This window comes from Myotis davidii, unplaced genomic scaffold (assembly GCF_000327345.1).
Source record: "Myotis davidii unplaced genomic scaffold, ASM32734v1 scaffold69, whole genome shotgun sequence".
Classification (NCBI taxonomy): domain Eukaryota; kingdom Metazoa; phylum Chordata; class Mammalia; order Chiroptera; family Vespertilionidae; genus Myotis; species Myotis davidii.
The window spans coordinates 3,172,589-3,186,716 of record NW_006300363.1 but is presented as its reverse complement, the minus strand read 5'-3'; the positions used below and the strand labels follow the sequence as shown (position 1 = coordinate 3,186,716).

At 49.4% G+C, this 14,128-nt stretch overlaps 2 protein-coding genes across 2 annotated transcripts; one reads left to right on the top strand and one right to left on the bottom strand.

Moving 5' to 3' along the window:
• The first annotated feature begins 2,241 nt into the window (after positions 1–2,241).
• LOC102761941 (intercellular adhesion molecule 5-like) lies at positions 2,242–7,919 on the top strand. The gene is made up of 7 exons (XM_006776748.2): positions 2,242–2,296; positions 3,474–3,740; positions 4,593–4,913; positions 5,169–5,447; positions 6,124–6,393; positions 7,039–7,281; positions 7,478–7,919. The coding sequence occupies exons 1-7, from the start codon at positions 2,242–2,244 to the stop codon at positions 7,675–7,677; spliced, it is 1,635 nt and encodes a 544-aa protein (XP_006776811.1). The 3' UTR covers positions 7,678–7,919.
• A 3,256-nt stretch (positions 7,920–11,175) lies between these two features.
• Positions 11,176–12,901, bottom strand: LOC102761658 (somatotropin-like). The gene is made up of 5 exons (XM_006776747.2): positions 12,892–12,901; positions 12,447–12,676; positions 12,105–12,221; positions 11,760–11,921; positions 11,176–11,459 (listed from the first exon to the last, which is right to left on the bottom strand). The coding sequence occupies exons 1-5, from the start codon at positions 12,899–12,901 to the stop codon at positions 11,259–11,261; spliced, it is 720 nt and encodes a 239-aa protein (XP_006776810.1). The 3' UTR covers positions 11,176–11,258.
• Between the last annotated feature and the right edge of the window lie 1,227 nt (positions 12,902–14,128).

Genomic DNA, 14,128 nt, shown 5'->3' with positions numbered 1-14,128 from the left:
CCCTCAGTGAGGATCTAGGCTGGGTTCTGTTTGCTCGGGTTTATGCCGGTGTCTCTTCGCGGAACCTATAGAGATCTGGCCTCAGGGCCAGCTTCGCCTCCTCACACGTTCGTGGGCTGGAAACCTTAAGGAACACTTGTCTTTTTCCCCCCACATATACATTTTTTAATGTTTTAAATGCCATTCCCTTTAAAAGCCTTTACGGTCTGCGGGGCTACAAGCGTGAGAGCCACTCTAGAGAGGAAACTCCTTCGGAGCAAGAGCTGGCCTTCTGCTCTGTGCAGCCAAATGGTGGGCGCGGGTCCTCCCACAAGTATTTGTAAATATCCTCACCGGTGGGTTGGCTGGTTCGTTTGTTCCTGGTTGTTTAACTCCTATGACCATTCTGGATGCGTGGGATCCATCAGTGACACGCACACGCACACGCACTCACACACACATGCCCTGCTCTCACAGGCCTGCGGTCCGGGGAGAGGGGTGGACATACTGAGAGGCCTCAGAGGTAAAGGGGAGGGTGCAGGGCGCTCTTAGATGACCCTCCATTCAGAGTTGTTTGTGATGCTGTGGCCCCATCCAAGCACAGATAATACGGACTCACAGAATATCTAGAAGCGGCAAAGTCCTCAGACCGTTGCCTGGGTTTGAATCCTGCCTGAACCTCTTAATTAGTTGTGTGATTTGGAATAAGTTATTTTACTCCTCTTAGCCCCCGTCTCACCTGTAAAAGTGGGGGTGATTCAAGCAAAGCACTCAGTCCGGTGTCGGGAGCACCGTATACATTTTCCCAGTGTTAGAAATCACTAGACAGGATGTGACTGAGAACGTGCCTGTAGGTCAGCAGTGAACGCCCAGTTCGGAGTAGGTGTTATGAAGAGAACACATTGTGACAAGGAATTAGAAAGTTCATCAGGCTTCTAATAGTGCCCACAATAAAAAAATAATAAAAACGTTAATTGGCGTGCTGCAGTGTATGAGTTAATGTGACTGACATGAAAAGAATCATACCGCTAAATAATGTTATGCATTATGCGTGCCCTTGAAACAGTGGGAAGGCCGTTTTCTTGTGCCCTTCAATATGAACAATGGATATTTTCTAAATCGTACGTGAGATGTAAAAAATACTTAAAACACTGCTATTTTGATTGATCTGTAACATACACTTCTAAGTAAAACCAATATGCAAGCACAAAACCCATTTCCAATGAAAACCATACTCCCTAAATGTCTTCTATCTAGACTTTTTAATATCCATGAGCTGTAGGACTCATGCTTTACATAAAGTGAGGCACAGATAATGTGAATAAGTGAGGGGTTGTGAAGTTGGACAGGGTCTGTCAAGAAACCTTTCTCTGGAGAAAAAAGCTTGAATGAGGTGTTGAAGGAAAACACTTATGGTTTGGTGGAGAAAAGAGAAGTGGAGCCGGGACCGGTTTGGCTCAGTGGATAGAGCGTCGGCCTGCGGACTGAGGGGTCCCGGGTTCGATTCCGGTCAGGGGCACGTACCTTGGTTGCGGGCACATCCCCGGTGGGGGGTGTGCAGGAGGCGGCTGATCGATGTTTCTCTCTCATCGATGTTTCTGACTATCTCTCTCCTTTCCTCTCTGTAAAAAAAATCAATAAAATATATTTTTTAAAAAAAGAGAGAAGTGGACACTCTACATTTAACTCAGCCCAAGAAGTAATCCATTGGTGAACATGGAAGCAGATCAGGAAAGACGGATTATCTTGAGGGGTGTTTCATAGTGATCATGAAGAAAGAGGCCTGATGAAACATGTCTCCCTTACATCAGAGGCTGGGACTCCAGTGACCATTTTCTAGATCCAGGGTCACTGTCTGCAGGACAGTGCTAGATAAACACCATCAGATTTTATTCCTCTAAACCTTGTTTTTCATGTTTCATGCTAACAGCCTTCTTCTGTTGACTCAAATAGAAGCAAACATGTAAACAGACAAGTGCGATACACGCTTATACAAGACTTCCACTTAATCTAATATTCCCTATTATTTTTCTGCATCTTTTTGCATAAACCAACCCAAAATACAAGCAAGATGTTCTTTTCATATCACCCACACCACTGACACTCTTGCTGCAGTTTCTCCAAACTATGTAAGGTTTCAGGAAAGGAGCTGGCTTTAAAAAATACCAAAGAAATAATTTTCTGTATCTTTTTTTTTTTTTTGGTCACTTTCTCCAGCATTGTTCTTTTCGTTCTCTCCAGCTGTCGGCCTTTCCCATAAGGATGGAAATGCTACTCTTTGGTGTCTGGGCCCTGCTGGCTTTGATCTCTTTCCCAGGTGAGGCTATTTGGAAAAGTTTCTTTAGCTAGTATGTGTCAGGACACAGGTGGATGGTCAATGAGGAAAAGGACAGGAAGTCCTGAACAGGGAAACACTCTAGTATTATTGCCCCCTGGACTCTTGGGAGAAATATCAATTCCTTGCATTACTAGGACACAGAATCTAGGTGTCTCTGACTGTATTGGGATAACTGTCCTACTTTTCTGCTCTTAAAAAAAATAGTTTTACTTCCTTGTTGCCACCCTTTGTGTCATGAAGAGCCACAATAGGACTTTGATAGGATAGTGTCCATAGCTCAGTTATTAGGAGTGAGTTCTCTGAATGGTTAGAAAGGAACTGAGCCTTAGTGGGTAACATTGCCACGGGAGTGCCTATTCCCAGAGGGGACTGGTATTTGGGAGATGAAGTAGGTAAAGGGGACTGCAGGGAAGCTTTCATCAGGCATCTAAAATTTACCTGAGCGAGACCTTTCTCATTGCGCCTGAGATTTCCCTAACAGACTTAAGCATTCAAAAACATCTGTTGCTTTAGCACCAGAGCAAAATGGAACAGTCTCACTTGGAGAAGAGGAAAATGAGTGACCCTGGGAGTCACATTTAGAAACTCGTGGTCCTCCTAACTTCGTGTGCATTAGGATCGCCAGGAGCGCTTGTTTTGTTCACCTGCACATTTCCAGGTGCCACCTTCACGAGTTTTTAACCATTCAGTCTGAGGTGGAGCTAGAATTTGTAGTTTTACAAGCATTCCAGGTGATTCTGGTGACGGTCATTGTTAGGCCATATGGTTTGAGAGAAACACTGCTTTGAGATAAAACAAAGCTCTTTTTTAGGGGACTAATAACCCCAGCAGCCAGTTGGGTCCTCAGCAGCCAATCCTGAGAGCTTCAAAGATTTCCGGAAATTTAGGAAGAGAGTGGCTTCCTGAGCATAATTTTTTAGCAACTCCACAGTTTCCACAGTGACACTAATGGGGAAATCAGAGCCCAAGAAAGATGATGAGTGGAGGGAATGATGGTGGAATCAGGGTCCTTACTTGTTCATTAAGGGTCTTTTTGTCTAGTCCCCGTACTTTTTCATTCAGGGTAGGTTTCCTATTCTCTGTAACTAGATAACTAGTTTGTGAGGGTCTTATGGTCTTCACCAAAGTCCTTGGCATATATGATTGATCATTTCAGGGGCCACCGAAGGGCTATTTGAGGTCTCTGTTTGGCCAGACCAGGCGCTGGTAAAGTTTGGAGAATCCCTAGTGGTCAACTGCAGCACTAACTGTCCAGACCCAGGACCCAGCGGAATCGAGACCTTCTTCAAGAAAAGCCAGGTGGGCAGAGGGCCTCAGTGGAAGGAGTTTCTCCTGGAAGACGTGACCAGGAATTCCATTCTGCAGTGCTTCTTCTCTTGCGCAGGGATCCAGAAGGACAGAAGCCTGGGCATCACTGTGTATCGTGAGTGGGGCTGAGGGCTGGGCTAGAAGAGAATGGGGGAACGTGCCTGCCTTCTTTAGGGAAACATTGGACAGAGATTTCTTTCAGAGGAGAGAGTTAGGGCTCTTAATAACCATCATATTGTAGGAATTATAGAGCCAATTACTTCTACTTACCTTTGGTGTAGGCTTTTAAATTAGGAGCATACCATAGAGTGCGTGCAGACATCTGTGTTGGAGAATACATTCAAATACAAGGGAATATGCTAATAATGCTCACTTACAAATAATCAAAAAAGTATAAAATGAGTGCTGAATTATTTGCCACAAATCCTTAGAGTAAATAGGGATTGGGGATGGAGTGTCTTTGTGGGCTGGGTTGGAGAAGTGTTCATGGGAGAGGAGACTCTTGAGCTTCACTCCTGCAGACTAGTTAGGATTGGAAGAGATGGAGGTGGCGAGAAGGGTCTTTCAGGTGGGCAGATAGTATTGGCAAAGATATGGCTTTAAGAATAAGTGTGCTCACTGTGGGGGTAAGAGCATGGTTAACTTGGGTGCAGTTTTTGTGTGATGCTAAGGAGCTCCTCAGAAGCTGCTCACACCTCTGAAGCACTCTGGTAAGACATAAAAGCTCTCCGAATGGCAGCAACCATCAAAGCAAGGTACCCCTCTGCATCCCAGTTCTTGGTTATGGCTGTAGCCACCTTTCATGGGCAGAAGAAGAGCCAAAGGCTAACTTGTCCCGTCTGACACTGTTGATCAGATGGTTTAATGGTGGCAGTCACCTTCTAGCACAGGCTGCCTGTCCTATACCACTTCTTTCTGGAGAGGTGAGTAGCCTTCTCTCATCAAACCTGCATTTTTGTCTTAAAAGAGCCACCGGAGCAGGTGATCCTGGAGTTGCTGCCTGCGTGGGTGGCCTTGGACGAAGTCTTTACAGTGAAGTGCCATGTGCCCAGGGTAGCACCCCTGGAGAACCTCACCCTGACCCTTCTCCAGGGTAACCAAGAACTACATAGAAAGACCTTTATGAGTTTGGCTGTGGCCTCCCAGAGAGCTGAGGTCACCATCATTGCCAAAGCACAAAGGGAGGACCACAGGTGCAATTTCTCCTGCCATGCAGAACTGGACCTGAGGTCACATGGTGGTGGGCTCTTTCACTCCAGCTCAGCCAGCAAGCTGCTCCAGATTTTTGGTGAGTTGGAGCTCAGGTGTGGAGGGAATCCTGAGGCTCATTGTCCTCATCTTACCTTGGCCTTGAGGACTAAGTTCCCACAGGGTTTAGGATGAGGGTGTGAGGGTAGCTGAGCTTCACCTCATCTTGGGCTTTAAACTCCCCCTGGGGGACAGAGAGCTTGTTGCCCTCCTCCCTTCCTACATCGTGGGGTCCTATGTGACATGATTTACCATGGGTTTCCTCCTTTCTTTCCTTTTCCTCATTTCTTGGCAGAATTTTCTCAGCGTCCCCAAATCTGGGTCTCCCCACTTATGGAGGTTGAGACAGCAGAGACTGTGAGCTGTGGGATGGCGAGAGTGTTCCCAGCCAAAGAGTTAATGTTCCAGATCTTCTTGGGGGACCAGGAGCTGAGCCCCTTCCTCTCCTGGGAGGGAGACACCGCATGGGCCAATGCCACTGTTCGGGCCATGGAGACTGGTGATCAGGAGCTGTCCTGCCTTGTATCTCTGGGTCCGATGGAACAGAAAACAAGAGAGCTAGTGCATGTCTATAGTAAGTTACTGGCTTCTTCCCTTCCCCGTAAGGGTTCTCTGCCCCTGAAAATGCCTGCAATAAAGCCTTGGGGATTTTCTGATCAGTGCAGGCAGATTGGAAACATGCATCAAGACAGGAGCTTTTTCCAGCCTTCATCCTGTTTGCTTAGGCCAGTGTTGGCAAACATTAGTCAACAGAGCCAAATATCAACAGTACGACGATTGAAATTTCTTTTGAGAGCCAAATTTTTTAAACTTAAACTATATAGGTAGGTACATTGTTATTAACTTAATTAGGGTTCTCCTAAGGCTTAGGAAGAGCCACACTCAAGGGGCCAAAGAGCCGCATGTGGCTCACGAGCTGCAGTTTGCCGACCACGGGTTTAGGCCATGCTACTCAAATGCTTGAACTCCTTTCTAGAAACAGTCATCTGAGTGAGGAGGAAATCTGTAAGATGAAAAGACATCTTGCTATCCTTGCCAAGGGACGTAGCCAAAGGTGGGCACGCCAATTTGTTGTAGGAAAAGCTCTCAAATTCCTAAAGCACCTTGTTGCTCCTGCCATTCAGCGCAGAGCAATGAGTCCCCACAGCCTTCCCCTTGCTGTCTGTCTACGCGAGGGACGCCAGCAGCCGTGAGAGTGCCCAAGGCGCCACCCGTTGGAGAAAGATGCGTGGTTGTCTTTTTCCTTATAGGCTTCCCTCCACCCGTCCTGGAGATAGAAGAACTATACCCCCGGGCAGGGACAGATATTAACGTGACCTGTGCAGGGCATGTGTTAACATCACCCAGCCCTACTCTTCGACTACAGGGAGCCCCCGACCTCCCTGCCCCTGGGGAGCCTGCCTGGCTTTTACTTACCGCCAGGGAGGAAGATGATGGCCGAAATTTCTCCTGTGAGGCCTCTTTGGAGGTTCAGGGTCAACGGTTGATCAAAACCACCACAGCCCAGCTCCATGTCTTATGTGAGTACCGGCCCTATCTTTCTTTTCAAAGCAAGGAATATTACTGTCCCTTTTCCAGAGATCTTGGCCAGCGGCTTCATTATTCGAGTTCCCACATTTTTTTCTCATTAAACAATCAAGAGAAAAAATTAAGTTAAAGCTCTCCATGCTGACCTTACCCCCAGCAAAGTGAGTGGGGAGAAACGTGAGGGAACTGGGAACAGGAGAGAGAACGCAGTTACAGTAATCAGGTGTGTGGGTGTGGGGGGGCCAATGACAGAGAACCCAGGAAGTAATAGTTAAGAGTTTATGCTGAGAAAGGAAATTTCCACCTAAAAATCTGTGCTTTGAAAAATAGAAAATGCTCATCTCTGGTTCACCACTACCCACGTTCTCACTCACTAAGAAGCAGGGGCCCCAGAGCCACCATTAATGGAGCAGTCAGATCATTTAGTCACAGTCCGTGAAAATGCCTGGTGCTGCACCTCAGTCAGACTCCTTGGCAGTAGGGACGGAAGAAAAGGAGAGAGGCTCAAAGCAGGGAGCGGACGGTCCTCCTCTTGGGTGGAGGGGAGGCAGCATTTGGATTAGAGGGAGAGGTGAGCATGACTAGTGAGGGAAGGTGCACACTGAACTCTGTTTCTTCTGGAACTCTTTTTCCCCCAGACAAGCCTCGGTTAGAGGAATCTGGTTGCCCTGGCAACCAAACATGGCTGGAAGGCATGGAACAGAAGCTTGCCTGTGTCCCAAAGGGAAACCCAACTCCATCGTTGGTATGTACCTGGAATGGAGTGATCTTCAACTTTCAAATGCCACAGAAGGCAACCCAGAACCACACTGGAACCTACTGCTGCACGGCCACTAACCAGCTGGGCTCTGTCAGCAAAGACATTGCTCTCATTGTTCAAGGTGACCATGGCTCCCCTGCTGCTAGGCCCAGGATGGGAGTCCCCCAGGGGGTGGGAGTCTTATTCAAACATGGAAAGAAGAAATATTTCAGTGGGCTGGGGAGGAGGAGACCGAGAACTGGGCTTGGCGGGCTGGGGCAGGGTGACCCTCCTTGCCCTTGAACCCTTCCAATTCTCTGTCTTCTGTGCTTGGGCAGAACTGAATGAAGACATCAGCTCCATCGTCATCATTCTTATTGCCGCCCTTGGAATAGGCGTATTCAGCATTGCACTGTATTTTAACTATCTGCCCTGCAACATAGAGAGGAGGAAATCGCCCTATAGGCAGACAGAGAAGAACAAAGAGGAAAGCCAGTTTGCTGTTCAAGCAGAGACATGCAACGCACATGACTGTTAAGCAGAACAGCTGTTGGTTGAAGGTGACCTCTATTACTGGGTTTTCTAAGGGAGGAAAGGGGGTAGAGGAGAAAGGAAGAGACACCCTCTGTGTTAGGCAGTCCCATAAAGCATGCTGTGGGCCCCATGCCCCTTGTATCCATCCATTCACAAGCTGCACTCTCCAACTTCACTGTAGTCACTAGGAATTTCAGTCTGTGTTCAGCCAGAGAGGACCCTCGATCCTTGCTGTATGCCTCACCAGTCCCCCAGATTAAAGAAGGTGATCCTGTCTGGGCCTCGTCCTTCCATTACCACTGCCCTTTGCTCCCAAATATCAGGCCGAAGAGAGAAATGTCTCAGAAATGCACCTCATTTCTCATGGGCTCCTCATAACCAAGTGGGGACCAACAGGCCACCACCCAGCCTCCCGGGCTCTCAACCAGCCAGAAGGCCAGTAAGTTGGAAACCACCTCTCCCCTCGGGCCTCCCCGCAGGAGGTGCCCTGACCCAGCGTGCCCTCCAGACCGGGCGGAGAGGATGGGCTCGGACCGTCCCCTCGCAGCCAGTGCCCGGGGCAGGAACCCAAGGTCCCTGCGGGGAGACGAAAGCCCTGGCGCCGCCGCCGGCAGGGACTTACCGGACAGGCCGTGGCCAAGGCCTCCTTGAACCCCTGAAATCTCCCAGGAGCCCGAGGAGAAAGCGGCGGCTGTCGCTGCGGGCGCGTCCAGTTTCCACGCCCCCAACCGCGCCGATACCAACGCTGGCCGCGTCCCTGCACCCACCGCGGTTAAAGGAGACCCGGCGCCTTGGCTGCAGGGCAGGCTCCACGGTCTCCGCTCCAACCTTTGCCAGGCCAGGCTGCCCAAGGCCTCTGTCCACTGTCGCTCATCCTCTCTGAGAATTTTCAAAAGTTCCGCTCTATACACTGAGCCAAACCAGTCAGGGCACCATTTTATTTATTTAAAAAATATATCTTCATTGATTTCAGAGAGGAAGGGAGAGGGAGAGAGATAAAAACAGCAATGGTGTCCTAGCTGGTTTGGCTCAGTGGATAGAGCGTTGGCTTGGTGACTGAAGGGTCCCCGGTTCCATTCCCGGTCAAAGGCACTTACCTGGGCAATCGGGGTGCATGAGAGGCAACCAAGTCAATCTGTCTCTCTCACATCAAGCCCCCCTCCCTCTCTTCCACTCTCTTTGAAAAGCAATGGAAAAAAACAGCCACATGGCTGAGCATCGACCTATATGAACCAGGAGGTCACGATTCGATTCCCAGTCAGGGCACACGCCGGCTTGCAGGCTGCATCCCCAGTGCGGGGTGTGCAGGAGGCAGCCGATCAATGATTCTCATCATTGATGTTTCTATCTTTCTCTCCCTCTCCCTTCCTCTTTGAAATCAATAAAAATATATTTAGGGAAAAAAAACATTAAAAAAACAAAACAAAATACCCACAAGTGAGGATTAACAAAACAAATAAACAAAACCCAACCCAAACAACAAACTCTTGCCTGGATCCCTCACCAGACCAATCAAATCAGAATCGCAGGGAGTGGAGGCTACCACCCAAGTTGTTTAGAAAACATCCCAGGCGTTTATAACTTGCAGTGGAGGTTGCCATTCACTGCCAAATTGAAGACCTGAACGGCAGAATAACATTGTTTTTTTTTTAATCATAGAGTTTAGGGTAGATGGCTTTTAAGGTCTTTTTAAATTCTAAAATTTTTACAAAATCAATTAACCTCTTTAAAATTCTCAGCCAGCAGGGGTGGAGTTGATTCAGCTTTACCCGGAAGGAATTGAGCGGATACTCTCTGGAGTGTGGCGCCCCCTGCAGTCGATTGCTACCATGACACTTTAGAATCCTCTTACTATTAGTGTTCCTCTCCTGCCACATTCATTCATTAAAAACAGTAAAACCTCAATATACCGGACCAATTCAGGAGAGGGGGTGTCCGTTAAAGCCAAAAGTCCATTATATAATAAAAGGTGGTTTTCCGAATGGGTATGTTAAAAAACTGACAAATTAGTTTACCTGCTTTTACTTATGCAGACATCTTTATGTAATTAAAGTGAAATTACAGAAAAGTCTATATGTATTACTATAAGTTTAAATTTATGCTAAATAGGTCTCCTTCCTCTTGCAGGAGACAGCCGATCAATGATTCTCTGTCATCCTGATGTTTCTCTCTCTCTCTCCCTTCTTCTCTGAAGTCAATAAAAATATTTTTAGAAATGCTTAAATTCTGATTTGAAAAATAAATAAAGAAACAAGTCTAGTAAATGCATGCATATTCACCAGTCACCTTGAGTGAGCAAATGCACATGGCTGAGGTGGGGCCTAGCACTTCTCAGAACACCTGCCAGCACGCATTAAAACTGCAGCAGAAAGTCACACCAGGTGACAACAGAACCAAGTACCACACGTGATGCAGTGTGATCACGTGCAAATCATCCATCAAACATTGTTTATAAGTGACTTGGATTTAATATGTAGACTATAGTTGTAGTTCTGTAAAACATTTCTTTCTGTTGGCCAAATTACTACAGCGTTTTTTCCCCAACATATGGCCTATTCGCTAAAATTTGTTAAAAATGACAGTGACTTAATAACAAAAACAATAACCTGTTAATTAAAGTTTAAGCAAGCCTTGGTTAAAAGCATTTTATAATGAACAGGGTGTTAATCTTCACATAAGACATATAGACCGGAAATTTTGTCCGTTAAATTCGAAGTCTGTTAAATCAAGATCCACAAAATTGAGGGCTTACTGTACTTCTTAAGATGGCTCACATTTTCTTTAAAACACTTATTCAAGGCGAGACATAATTATATATCTGTGCTAATGACAACTTCTAAAGACTGTGAGATTTCCAACAATTCTAAGGCCAAATGAGGCTCCTTGCAGAGAGATGGATTTCAGCTCAATGTAAGACAGCGGTTCTCAACCTGTGGGTCGAGACCCCTTTGGCGGTCGAACAGCCCTTTCCCAGGGGTCGCCTAAGACCATCCTGCATATCAGATATTTACATTACGATTCATAACAGTAGCAACATTACAGTTATGAAGTGGCAACGAAAATAATTTTATGGTTGGGTCACAACATGAGGAACTGTATTTAAAGGGCCAGAAGGTTGAGAATCACTGAAAGAGATACTTCTCTGAGAGCAGAGATTTAGTGGAATGAGTTGCCTCGTGAGCTAGCGATTCCCTTCACGCTAGTGCCTCACAAGTCAACACCATCTGCAAGGGATGCTATAGAGCAGTGGTTCTCAACCTTGGCTGCACATTAGAACCACCTGGGAATATTTTTAAAATCCTGATTTCTGGGCCTCATCCTCCGGAAATTCTGTTTCTTTGTTATGGGGTGGGGCCACAACGTTAGTAACAGAGAAACAATTTGGAACCCCCCAGGGTTCCTGCAGGTTGTCCTCCCAACCTGCCACTTGCCCTGTTCGAATCCCCCACCCTCTTCACAATAGAATGACTTCTACTCAGACATTATGATGCAAATGTATTTTATTAGGAAAGGATGGTGGGCACTGGAGGGGCCCTTTCCAGGGTCAGGGGAGGCACTGGGGAGGGTCACAGAGATGGCCAGCAGCTAGAAGGCACAGCCGCTTTCCATGAAGCGGCGACACTTTGTGAACCGCAGGTACGTCTCAACCTTGTGCAGGTCCTTCTTGAAGCAGGAGAGCAGCCCGTAGTTCTTGAGCACGGTGTCACCACTACGCAAGTTTGTGTCAAACCTGTCGTAGGTTTGCGTGAGGATCAGCCCCGAATGCGAGCTGCCATCTTCCAGCTCCTGCAAAAGGGAAGGAGAAACTCAGCCCTTGCCTTGCCAGCTGCGCCTCCCTCTCCCTCGATATTCCTCCCTCCCCTCCGGGGCTTAGAGGAGGACGGGGAGCGACCCAAAGGGGAAATGAGGAGGAGGGTTTCTCCTGGGTCAAGGCTGGGCTGCTGCAAAGAGAGCGGCAGTCTCTCTCTTCTCCAGCCCACGAAAGTCCCCAACCCCTCAGCTAAGCCAGCTGGGGCTCTAGGCCCAGGGAAGGGCGAGCAGGCCCCGGCGGGGGACGGGGGACGGGACCAACAACACCATCCCCACCCGCATCAGGGCTTGGATGCCCTCCTCCAGGTCCTTCAGCTTCTCATAGATGCCGTTGGAGATGCCCAACAGCAGGCCACTGGTGAAGGCCCTGCTGAGGGCCTGCATGGGCCCGAGCCACGACTGGATGAGGAGAAGCGAGAAGCGGAGCAGCTCCGAGTCCTGCGGGGAGAGGGTGGATGTTGGGCACCTGGCAGCCCCGCCAGCGCTGGCTTCTGCCGGCCTCCCCCACCGTCCCACCGCCCTCCGCCACCTCCGCCACCTTGAGGAGAAGGCAGCCCAGGGCCCAGGCGGGGGAGGGGGGGGGCGGCCCTGCTCCCAAGCTGGGCTATGGAGGCCACTCACGGATTTCTGCCGGGCCTCCTCCTTGCCCGTGGGGGCCGGGATGGTCTCCGAGAAGCAGTAGGCAGCCTGGGCGTTCTGGATTGAGTATCTCTGTCCCTCTGGGATGTAGGAGCGCTCCTGGGAGAGGGAATGTTCGCCCAGGTCTGAGCCGGTGCACGGGTCTCACCATCGCTTTCTCGAAATCCCTCCCCCCCCCCTCGCTCCCAGTTGACAGCATCTTCACTTGGATAAAACCACCCTGAACTCGTCCGTTTTCTCCCCTTATGCTGGGCAGGGTGGGGGGAGTGGGGAATTCAGCCCTTCCTGCCACCGCCCCACCGCCCGGCTTCCCGGGTTGCTTACAAAGTCTTTGTAGGTGTCAGCAGCCAGTTGGTGCAGGTGCTGGGCGCGGAGCACAGCGTTGGCAAACATGCTGGACAAGGACATGGTGGGGAAGGCAGCCACCTCCTGGGGCCAGGGCAGGCAGAGGAGGGCAAAAGCCAGGAGCAGGGAGGTCCGGGGGCCTAGAGAGACATGGAGGCCGAGGGTGGGGTCCCAGAGAGCAGGGAGCCTGTCTCCAGCCAGGCCTCTCCCTGCACCCAGGGGCCTTCCTTTCTCCTCCACCGCCCCCCGCCCCCACCCCCAGGGACTGAGAACATTTTAAACTTGGCCAAATGTCTGGACATGGATGTCTCATGCTCTCTTTTAGAATCCCCAAAGCCCAGGGTCAGTGCCCCATCCACCTATAGGGCTCCCGTATTGCCCCCCCAGTACACAGCAAGCCCGGGAGAATTTTCAGGGTGCCTACCTGCAGCCATTACAGCCAGGTGAGTTGTCCACAGGTCCCTGAGCGGCTTGGGAGCTGGGTCCTAGGATCCTGGAATGGGTCCCTTGCGGACCCTTTTTATACCCTGGTCCCATCTCTCTCCCCTCTGCCCCCACCTGTTTTTCCCATGCATTTATGTATAGGCCCACTGACAGGCCTGTGCTGATGGATAATTTAGAACCTCCTCCCACGCGGCTGTTCCCGCTCCTCTCCTGGGGTCATGTCCCCAGGTTTTTCCCCTCTCCACCGTCACCAGCCACGTGAGGGTTGCTTACACAGGGTCTCACCTAGGGAGATTACCAATCTGTCCTCTTTTTAGGAGGGGTGTGACAGAAGGGAGTCGTCTGAGTCCATGTAGGGTATTGCTCTGAAGTTGTCCACCAGGTGAGGAGGGCCCCCCGGTCCCCCAAGGGGGGCTATGTCAGGATGGCTGTGCCTGCAGAGCTGTGTCAGCCCTTCCTCGCTATGGTCCTGTCCTCTTCCTTTCACAATTCCCTCCACCCACCACAGAGAATGTGTGTGTTGGAAAAGGGATCAAGACAGCAATAGATTCTAGGGTTTGGGGGCGCAGTTCAGTCCAGATTCTACCTTGGCCTCTATCACCGTCCTCAAGACCATCTCACCTCCTGGTCCCTTGGACGGCTAGATGCAGTGCTAGTACTGACCACTAGAGGGCATTGGCCTGACAGACTGCTCTCTCCTTTCTCTGGGTGTTGGGGCTCCCCCAGGTGGCTGGGCAAAGGATGGAAACTTTAGGTATGGGTGCGCCTTTGGACCTACACAGAGATACAAACTGAGAAGCAGAAATCCAGGGAACAGACAGGCACCACAAGTACTTCTTCCCACGGGCCTGTCACCATCAGGGAATCTCAAAGTTGGAAGAGAACTTGAGAGTCTGAGCCTTGTCCCCAGTGCTAGAACTCAGGGTACAGCACCCTAAAAGATGCTCTCTCCACTTGTGGTAGTCTTCTCCATTCTGTCTTCATTTAATATTTGTATGAAGCTTATCAGATTGTGAAGAGCATGTCTATGCCTTCTCACATTTGACCCTCACAACCATCTTGTGAAGGAAGCATTATTATTTTTTAAAAATATATATATATTTTATTGATTTTAGAGAGGAAGGGAGAGAGAGATAGAAACATCAGTGATGATGAGAGAGCATCATGGACCGGCTGCCTCCTGCACGCCCCCCACTGGGGATCGAGCCCGCAACCGT

What these genes read in the sequence shown, in the direction of transcription:
- LOC102761941 (XM_006776748.2), top strand. Translation starts at nt 2,242, where the DNA reads ATGGAAATGCTACTCTTTGGTGTCTGGGCCCTGCTGGCTTTGATCTCT. An exon ending in CCTGGGCATCACTGTGTATC is followed by an intron (nt 3,741 to 4,592) that starts GTGAGTGGGGCT and finishes TTGTCTTAAAAG; the next exon opens with AGCCACCGGAGCAGGTGATC. An exon ending in CATTGCTCTCATTGTTCAAG is followed by an intron (nt 7,282 to 7,477) that starts GTGACCATGGCT and finishes GTGCTTGGGCAG; the next exon opens with AACTGAATGAAGACATCAGC.
- LOC102761658 (XM_006776747.2), bottom strand. An exon ending in CTGACACCTACAAAGACTTT is followed by an intron (nt 12,222 to 12,446) that starts GTAAGCAACCCG and finishes TCCCTCTCCCAG; the next exon opens with GAGCGCTCCTACATCCCAGA. An exon ending in GCATCCAAGCCCTGATGCGG is followed by an intron (nt 11,460 to 11,759) that starts GTGGGGATGGTG and finishes TCCCTTTTGCAG; the next exon opens with GAGCTGGAAGATGGCAGCTC.